Source organism: Triticum urartu, chromosome 2 (genome assembly GCF_003073215.2).
Source record: "Triticum urartu cultivar G1812 chromosome 2, Tu2.1, whole genome shotgun sequence".
NCBI lineage: Eukaryota > Viridiplantae > Streptophyta > Magnoliopsida > Poales > Poaceae > Triticum > Triticum urartu.
Window position 1 is genome coordinate 498,936,321 of NC_053023.1, and position 10,641 is coordinate 498,946,961.

At 45.4% G+C, this 10,641-nt stretch overlaps 1 protein-coding gene across 1 annotated transcript; it reads left to right on the plus strand.

Annotated features, from left to right (window-relative positions):
• The first annotated feature begins 7,793 nt into the window (after nucleotides 1–7,793).
• On the plus strand, nucleotides 7,794–9,439 carry LOC125538200 (U-box domain-containing protein 27-like). Its single transcript, XM_048701481.1, has one exon. The coding sequence runs from the start codon at nucleotides 7,901–7,903 to the stop codon at nucleotides 9,224–9,226; it is 1,326 nt and encodes a 441-aa protein (XP_048557438.1). The 5' UTR covers nucleotides 7,794–7,900; the 3' UTR covers nucleotides 9,227–9,439.
• Nucleotides 9,440–10,641: the final 1,202 nt, after the last annotated feature.

Here is a 10,641-nt window from a genome sequence, read left to right on the forward strand (position 1 = left end):
TGGAATACAAATATGGCATATTACATACGGGGTGTTACGTTTTATGATTATGAAATTTGGCAAATGGATGTCAAAACTGCATTCCTTAATGGATATCTTAAAGAAGAGTTGTATATGATGCAACGAGAAGGTTTTGTCGATCCAAAAGGTGCTAACAAGTGTGCAAGCTCCAGCGATCCATTTACGGACTGGTGCAAGCCTCTCGGAGTTTGAATATACGCTTTGATAGTGTGATCAAAGCATATGGTTTTATACAGACATTTGGAGAAGTATGTATTTACAAGAAAGTGAGTGGGAGCTATGTAGAATTTCTGATATTATATATAGATGACATATTGTTGATGGGAAATGATACCGAATTTTTGAATAGCATAAAAGGATACTTGAAAAAAAAATCAATGAAAGAGCTCAGTAAAGCTGCTTATATATTGGGCATCAAGATCTATAGAGATAGATCAAGACGCCTAATTGGACTTTAACAAAGCACATACCATGATAAAGTTTTGAAGAAGTTCAAAATGGATCAGGCAAAGAAAGGGTTCTTGCCTGTGTTACAAGGTGTGAAGTTGAGTCAGACTCAATGCCCGACCACTTCAGAAGATAGAGAGAAAATGAAAGTCATTCCCTATGCTTCAGCCATAGGTTCTATCATGTATGGAATGTTGTGTACCAGACCTGATGTGTGCCTTGCTATTAGTTTAGCAGGGAGGTACCAAAGTAATCCAAGAGTGGATCACTGGACAACGGTCAAGAACATCCTGAAATACCTGAAAAGGACTAAGGATATGTTTCTCGTATATGGAGGTGACAAAGAGCTCGTCCTAAACGGTTACGTCGATGCAAGCTTTGACACTGATCCGGATGACTCTAAGTCACAAACTGGATACGTGTTTTTATTAAATGGTGGAGCTATCAGTTGGTGCAGTTCCAGGCAGAGCGTCGTGGCGGGATCTACGTGTGAAGCGGAGAACATAGCTGCTTCGGAAGCAGCAAATGAAGGAGTCTGGATGAAGGAGTTCATATCCGATCTAGGTGTCATACCTAGTGCATCGGGTCCAATGAAAATCTTTTGTGACAACACTGGTGCAATTGCCTTGGAAAATGAATCCAAATTTCACAAGATAACCAAGCACATCAAGAGACGCTTCAATTCCATCCGCGATGAAGTCAAGGAGGGAGACATAGAGATTTGCAAAATACATACGGATCTGAATGTTGTATGAGATCATCACATAGGAACATGTATAACTTATGAAGGAGTTATACATGTATGTATCTTGCAAATCTCATACAACATTCAGAGGGATGGATAAGACAATTCCCGAGCTCTTCGCGATGCTAAAAACTGCGAAGGTAGAAATCAAGAAGGAGCATCAAGTGTTGATGGTTAACAAGACCACTAGTTTCAAGAAAAAAGGCAAAAGGAAGAAGGGGAACTTCAAGAAGAACGACAAGCAAGTTGCTGCTCAAGTGAAGAAGCCCAAGTCTGGACCTAAGACTGAGACTGAGTGCTTCTACTACAAAGGGACTGGTCACTGGAAGCGGAACTGCCCCAAGTATTTGGCGGATAAGAAGGATGGCAAAGTGAAAGGTATATTTGATATACATGTTATTGATGTGTACCTTACTAATGCTCACAGTAGCGCCTGGGTATTTGATACTGGTTCTGTTGCTAATATTTGCAACTCGAAACAGGGGCTACGGATTAAGCGAAGATTGACTAAGGACGAGGTGACAATGTGCATAGGAAATGGTTCCAAAGTCGATGTGATCACCGTCGGCACGCTACCTCTACATCTACCTTCGGGATTAGTATTAGACCTGAATAATTGTTATTTGGTGCCAGCGTTAAGTATGAACATTATATCTAGATCTTGTTTGATGCGAGACGGTTATTCATTTAAATCAAAGAATAATGGTTGTTCTATTTATATGAGTAATACCTTTTATGGTCATGCACCCTTGATGAGTGGTCTATTTTTATAGAATCTCGATAGTAGTGACACACATATTCATAGTATTGAAGCCAAAAGATATAAGTTTAATAATAATAGTGCAACTTATTTATGGCACTGCCGTTTAGGTCATATTGGTGTAAAGCGCATGAAGAAACTCCATGCTAATGGGCTTTTGGAATCACTTGATTATGAATCACTTGATGCTTGGGAACCATGCCTCATGGGCAAGATGACTAAGACTCCGTTCTCCGAAACAATGGAATGAGCAACAGACTTATTGGAAATAATACATACTGATGTATGCGGTCTAATGAGTGTTGATGCTCGTGGCGGGTATCGTTATTTTCTGACCTTCACAGATGATTTCAGCAGATATGGGTATGTCTACTTGATGAAACATAAGTCTGAAACATTTGAAAAGTTCAAAGAATTTCAGAGTGAAGTGGAAAATCTTCGTAACAAGAAAATTAAGTTTCTACGATCTCATCATGGAGGTGAATATTTGAGTTATGAGTTTGGTCTTCATTTGAAACAATGCAGAATAGTTTCGCAACTCACGCCACCTGGAACATCACCGCGTAATGGTGTGTTCGAATGTCGTAACTGCACTTTATTAGATATGGTGCGCTCTATGATGTCTCTTATTGATTTACCGCTATCGTTTTGGGGTTATACTTTAGAGATGGCTGCATTCATGTTAAATAGGGCACCATCAAAATCCATTGAGACGACACCATATGAACTGTGGTTTGGCAAGAAACTCAAGTTATCGTTTCTTAAAGTTTGGGGCTGCGATGCTTATGTGAAAAAGCTTCAACCTGGTAAGCTCGAACCCAAATCGGAGAAACGTGTCTTCATAGGATACCTAAAGGAGACTGTTGATTACACCTTCTATCACAGATCCGAAGGCAAGATATTCGTTGCTAAGAATGGATTCTTCCTAGAGAAGAAGTTTCTCTCGAAAGAAGTGAGTGGGAAGAAAGTAGAACTTGATGAGGTAACTGTACCTTCTCCCTTATTGGAAAGTAGTTCATCACAGAAATCAGTTCAAGTGATTCCTACACCAATTAGTGAGGAAGCTAATTATGATGATCATGAAACTTCTGATAAAGTTACTACCGAACCTTGTAGGTCAACCAGAGTAAGATCCGCACCAGAGTGGTACGGGAATCCTATTCTGGAGGTCATGTTACTTGACCATGATGAACCTACGAACTATGAGGAAGTGGTGATGAGCCCAGATTCTGCAAAATGGCTTGAGGGCATGAAATCTGAGATGGGATCCATGTATGAGAACAAAGTGTTGACTTTGGTTGACTTGCCTGATGATCCGCAAGCCATAGTGAATAAATGGATCTTCAAGAAGAAAACTGACGCTGACGGTAATATTACTGTCTACAAAGCTCGACTTGTTGCGAAAGGTTTTCGACAAGTTCAAGGAGTTGACTACGATGAGACCTTCTCACCCGTAGCGATGCTTAAGTCTGTCTGAATCATGTTAGCAATTATCGCATTTTATGATTATGAAATTTGGCAAATGGATGTCAAAATTGCACTCCTTAATGGATATCTTAAAGAAGAGTTATATATGACGCAACCAGAAGATTTTGTCGATCCAAAAGGTGCTAACAAAGTGTGCAAGCTCCAGCGATCCATTTATGGATTGGTGCAAGCATCTCGGAGCTGGAATATACGCTTTGATAGTGTGATCAAAGCATATGATTTTATACAGACTTTTGGAGAAGCCTGTATTTATAAGAAAGTGAGTGGGAGTTCCGTAGCATTTCTGATATTATATGTGGGTGACATAGTGTTGATCGGAAATGATACTGAATTTCTGAATAGCATAAAAGGATACTTGAATAAGAATTTTTCAATGAAAGACCTCGATGAAGCTGCTTACATATTGGCATCGAGATCTATAGAGATAGATCAAGACGCTTAATTGGACTTTCACAAAGCACATACCTTGATAAAGTTTTGAAAAAGTTCAAAATGGATCAAGCAAAGAAAAGGTTCTTGCTTGTGTTACAAGGTGTGAAGTTGAGTCAGACTCAATGCCCGATCGCTGAAGAAGATAAAGAGAAAATGAAAGTCATTCCCTATGCCTCAGCCATAGGTTCTATCATGTATGCAATGCTATGTACCAGACCTGATGTGTGCCTTACTATTAGTTTGGGAGGGAGGTACCAAAGTAATCTAGGAGTGGATCACTGGACAGCGGTCAAGAACATCCTGAAATACCTGAAAAGGACTAAGGATATGTTTCTCGTTTATGGAGGTGACAAAGAGCTCATCGTAAATGGTTACGTTGATGCAAGCTTTGACACTAATCCGGATGACTCTAAGTCACAAACCGGGTATGTATTTTTATCGAATGGTGGAGCTGTCAGTTGGTGCAGTTCTAAACAGAGCGTCATGGCGGGATCTACGTTTGAAGCGGAATACATAGCTGCTTCGGAAGCAACAAATCAACGAGTCTGGATGAAGGAGTTCATATCCAATCTAGACGTAATACCTAGTGCATCGGGTCTAGTGAAAATCTTTTGTGCCAATAATGGTGCAATTGCCTTGGCAAAAGAATCTAGATTTCACAAGAGAACCAAACACATCAAAAGACTCTTCAATTTCATCTACGATCAAGTTAAGAAGGGAGACATAAAGATTTGCAAGATATATACATATCACGTCACAACAATTTATATGATCATCTCATACAACAATTTATAGTACTTTATAACTAAAATTTAAATTGTACAACCTCTGTAACTTAATGTAAGATGCGTCTTGCGTGAAGTTACAGAGGTAGTAGTACAAACGAATTTAGAATCAAATTGAATAAATCAAATCAACCACTACCGAACAATGGAGGCGCGTATTATTTTCTAACATCTAAACGAGGTTTGTGTCCATTTATTTGTTTTTGTGTTTCTAACATCGACAAGCTTTCCCGCAAAAAAAATCATCTAGCCAAGGTTTGCTGCAAAAAAACATCTACTAGACGAGGTTTCTGAAAAAAACACACACACACACACATCTAGACGAGGTTTTTTTCTAAGCATAAATATTCACCCGTACGAGCTTAACTTTTCAATAATGCTACGGGCTCTTTTGGTTCATAGGATAGGATTATCGTAAGAATAGGAATTTTGTAGGAAATGAGATGGTATGTATCTCAAATCCTATGAGTAGGAATAGAAAATGAGATGTCATTTAGTTGACACTAAAGGAATTTTTCCATTGAGTCTAGGCTCATTTTTATTTTTCTATGAAATGTGAAGGATAGGAACCAATTCTATGTAGAAGTAGGAATCTATTTCTATGAACCAAAGGGCTCTAAAAGAAAAAAAAACCCTATAAAAATTCTATCCTCTAGAATTCCTATGAAATTCCTTCAAATCAAAGGAGTCCTAAACATACAAAGAGTTACACGCAATTACACGCTGACTAGAATTTTTTTCATCTAGTAACCAATTACAAACTTGCTTTCCCCACTGATTTTCAGTAGGGGTGGGCCGCCTCCGCACCTATTGACCAATCAAATTAACCTTCTTTATAAAAGTTTATAACTCGTTTGTACGTGTAGTATTACTCCGGAGTCTTGCCGGTGGCGCAATATCACCGAATTTATTTACAAATCTCCCGCGGCAATCCGTAAGAATACAACAAGACGTCGGCACTTGTCACGCGTCGGTCGACACGCCGGCAGCGACAGGGCCGATGGGTGGACGCGAAAGGAGGCAAAGAAGCCGCGCGGTCGACACCACCGCCAGTGTGGATTTTCGGTTCGTCCCGATGGCGGAGATGGCGACGTCTTTGACCATTGACTATTGACTAGGCGGGGAACAAAATCCGGCAGCTTAGTCCAGAATGATTCCGAGACAGAGGCGCTTCCATTTTCCCATCGGAAACCAGAGTGCGAGAGGCAGAAAAGAAAGAAAGAAAAAATAGAAAGGAGAAAGCAGCCGGGGAAAGCGACCCACCACCCCGCGCTGCACGTCACCTCTCATTTCTTCCTTTGACTCATCCCACTCCGCCTTTGAATGCCTCCTTTTTCCTGTGTTCCACACACTCCCTAATGCAATCCCAATATGCAGATAAGCACCACACAGAAGCAGAAATCACATGCCAGCTTTGTAGGGTGCACCCTGCATGAGTTTTTTTTTCTCCAAGCAACTGCCCGGAGCCCTGCCTTGTAAAATGGAACCGCTCGAAAACTGATACCACCGCTTATCCGCGCTACTAGACATAGACGCGTCAAGAAAACAACTAGCAGACATTGTGCTACATCCTATCAACTATGCTGGAATCGCCCCCAAAACCAGCGGAAACACCCTATCCGCCGCTGATAAAGCAAATCCGGCATATCCCATATGCCTTTCGGTTGGCTTAAGAGCCTCACGATAGACACATCCTAAAACGTCTCGAGGAGGTGATAGAAACTGCTTCACCGACATTTGGACATATGTGTTATTTGGTGACGAGGAGATAATCATAACAGGATTGCAAATTTTGTGTACAACTATTTAGAGAAAATGGTGGGGAGCTGTGTGAGAAACCGAGAATGCAGTTCAGTAATCTTTTTTTTAGGAAAATGCAGTTCAATAACCTTATCATGTTATCTGATTATATTCATCGTTGTGTTAATATGAAACTTTAGAAACATGGCTGGTATGAGCTTTTGGATGGATCGCAATGCGGCGCGGGAATCAAACCGGATTGAGGATCCTAGAATTATCCGTGATCGAGTTCTAGTTCTTGCTGAGGAGTGGAAGACTGCCAACGAGGTGGATGTTCGTCATAGGGAGACGACATGACACGAAAGTTGGAAGAAGCCGGAGGAGGGGTTGGTCAAAGCAAACTCACACGACGCTCTATCAAAGGTGAACGGTGTGGGGGAGGAGGAGTTGTTCTCAGGGACAACCATGGCGAGTTCTTGACGGGATGCTGTTATTTTTCCCCTTCTACTCACGATGCAGAAGCTGGCGAAGCTGATAGCATGCCAAAGAGCCCTTTCGCTGGCGAAGGAATCAAATGTTTAGAGGATCATTCTCGGAACGGATTCACAAGTGGTGGCGAGGAAGCTCATGAATGAAGTGAAGGACTTCTCGGGCAATGGGCAACTGATGGAGGAGATAAAAGTATTACTTGGATCATTTCCGGGGTTTAGGGTTGCTTGGATGTGACGTTCTGTATATAATGCCGCGCGCGTCCTACCTAGGAAGGGTTGCTTGAAATCTTTATGTAAAACTTGGCTCCATGTATCTTCCGAGTGTGCTAGCTCAGAGATTGTGTTTGAAGGAACTTTAAACATTGAATAAAATGGCAAGTTTTTTCAAAAAAAAAAAGAAGAAACATGGTTGGTGCATTTTTCACGGCCAAAATACAAGTAGTGTAGGATTTGACGATGATTCTTTGAACCCATATTTCAGGAAAGATGGATTCTCAAAAAAAAGATTTTAGGAAAAAAACAACTACACCCTCTGATTTGAGAAAGTAATTAATCCTTCGCAAAAAATGGAAGAAAGAAATTAATCCTGTAAAAATACCATACAATTTTCTTTTGTAAAAATACCATACAATTTTCTGATATAAGGCAATAATCTCTAATTATTGCAGGCTTTTACAATACGTGGGGACACGCGGATTCCTCACGATCCGTGGTCCTATACGGATAGGAACCAAGCAGGGCGCGCACTACGTATTCCAGCGGTTGCTTGAATATTTTCCATAAAAGGTTTGCAGACGTGAAGCTCCCTTGGAAAAACCCGAGTCGGGCAGGGAGCGTTCTGCACGAGCACGGAAGACCAGGGGGCTCGGCGCAAACACCAGTCCACCACCACCTCGGCTCGTTCATATACCACAACCCCACCTCCCCGCAGCCTCTCTCCCCACTGCTGCCGCTTCTACCTCCCCGCAAGAACGGAGCAGCGCAGCTCGCCATGGTGAGGAAGGAGAAGACCACCACCGGCATGAGGCTCCCGCCCCAGCACCAGGGGCTGGAGGTCAAGATCCCCAGCTTCTTCCGCTGCCCGATCTCGCTCGACGTCATGCGCTCGCCGGTCAGCCTCTGCACCGGCGTCACCTACGACCGCGCCTCCATCCAGCGGTGGCTCGACTCCGGCAACACCACCTGCCCGGCCACCATGCTCCCGCTCCCGTCCACGGACCTCACGCCCAACCTCACCCTCCGCAGCCTCATCTCCCACTGGTCCGCCTCCGCCGCCTCCTGCTCCCCCGTCGCCGGATCGGCGGCGTTCTTTGCCGGCCCCTCCCCCGCGGCGCTCGTCCTCCAGGTCGCCTCCTCCGGCGCCGACCCCTCCGCCGCGCTCCGCGAGCTCGCGGCCTATCTCTCCGACGACGACGTCGACGAGTTCGAGAAGAACGCGCTCGTGGGCGCCGGCTCCGCCGCGGAGACCGTCGCGTCCGTGCTTAGACGGAAGGGTGAGCAAATAAGCGTCGCGGGTGCGGAGGCGGCCGTGCGGGTTCTCGCCGCGATCGTGGCGCTGGATGGCATCGAGGACGCGAACAAGAGGCGGGTAGCCGCCGGCCTCGCCGTGGACGCGGCGGCATCGGCGGCGTCGCTGGCCCGCGTCCTGCGGGGCGGGAGCGGCTTGGAGGCCAGAATTGACGCGGCGAGGCTCGTGGAGTTCTTGCTCGCCAATGCCGGCGCCGAGGCGAAGGTGGCTGTGGCCGAATCGTCCGAGCTGGTTGCCGAGCTGGTACGGCTCGTCGGGCCCGTCGACGAGAAGGGCGGCCTTGACAAGAAGGCCATGGACACCGGTCTCAGCTGCCTTGCGGCCATCGCAGGGTCGCGGCGCGCGGCGCGCGCGGACATGGTGCGCCTCGGCGCTGTCCCGGCCGCGGCGCGCGCGCTCCAGGCCACGACGGAGCCTAGCTCGTCAGCGAAAGCCCTCCGGATCCTCGAGTCCGCTGTGGGCTGCGCCGAGGGCCGGGCGGCGCTGTGCAAGGACGCGGAGCAGACGGTTCCCGCCGTGCTCGACAAGATGATGAAGTCCGGGCGCGACGGCGCGGAGGCCGCGGTGGCCGTGCTCTGGGCGGTGTGCCACAAGTACAAGGACCGCAGGGCCGCGGAGGCCGCAGCGGCGTCGGAGGGCGGGCTGACGAGGCTGATCCTGCTGCTGCAGAGCGGGTGCTCGGCGGCGGCGAGGCAGATGGCGCTGGAGCTGCTCAAGATTTACAAGGTGAACGCCAAGAGCTGCCTCGCCGGATACGATTCCAAGACCGCCCACATCATGCCGTTCTGACCAAGCTAAACGAACGGCTTGCAAGCTCGGAACAGGGGATAATTCCTTTTTTTCTTTTCTTTCATGTTTATTATTTTGTTTTTTAATGTAAGTTTTGATAGAGAAACACAAGAATTGATTGGTCGAGAGAAGAAGAAAAATAATATGTACAGTACATTGGTAGAGAGTTTTGACAGAAGCAAATGGAGATTGTTGACAGAAAATTATATGGTCGATCGTGTGCGCAAATCATTGGAATTGGTCTTGACTCACAAGAGATGTGAAGCAAAGGAGTTGTGTGCTGATGATCTTCCAACTTCATGCAACCGGCATGCATATCCATGGCCATACCCCTATGCATCTCTGTCAAATCTTCTCAGAATTTGCACACACATGGGGATATCAAACGATTCCAAATCGCAAAACCTATTCTAATCGGGGTACCAATTTCCCAAAGATGGACTTGGTTATAGTTTATCCATAGTATACTACACTTCCTAGTAGTACGTACTAGTAGAACTTGCATGAACACATGTGCATTTGCTCATGGCTTATTATCACCCAGGGAACACGCTCCATCATGCTAATGATTCAAGATTGTCGTTGCCCGGAATACACTAGTGATGGCACACACCGGTAGGCCGTAGTTTGAAAGCAACATAAGTGCCCATTATAGAGGATAAGCCTAATGAGACATGTCCACGTTGGCGCTAGAGTAAAGCAGTAAGGAAGCCTCTGTTGGATTTGACCCATCCATTGACCCATCCAGGATCATGTCTCGTACTACTATGCTTGATTGAACAAACAAACCGAGCACTGATGCAAAGAAATAGCACTCGATCCAGTCGTGCCGTGTAAACAAGAGCTGGTTTCACAAGGATTTTCCGCTGCAAAGAGGGATCGGGGCGACACATGGTGTGGCCAGCCCAGGAGTAAAGAAAGAATTGTGAGATGGATCTCCACGAGGTGCCTGCCGTGCGTGGCGAGCACCCAAACCCAACTAAAGCGGCACTAGCTGCCCAGTTGGCAATCACATGCAGAAAAATCGCACGACGAGACGAGGGAGGAAATCATCGGCTTTTGCCTTCTCCTTTCGCTGGCTGGCTTTAAGCCTGCTACAGTGCCTCTAAGGCCTTGTATAATTGGAGATGCTTAGGAAGATGCTTAGAGAAATAAATTAGTTTTTTTTAAACACCGGTGTTTATTTGTACGAGGTAGACACTTAACTAAGTGTTACTTATGTAGAAATAGGCACCGGTGTTTTGGAAAAACTCGGTTTATTTTTTTAAAAATCTCTCTAAACACCTCCCGTTGTACAAGGCCTAATTCGGCGAGACGTGCCATTAGGCCAACTTTCCCGACGTGTCCTCAGGAGTCAACGCCGCGTTCATTGTTTACTTGTCCACTCGGGGCTCCAGCTCGGAGTACGTAAGAGA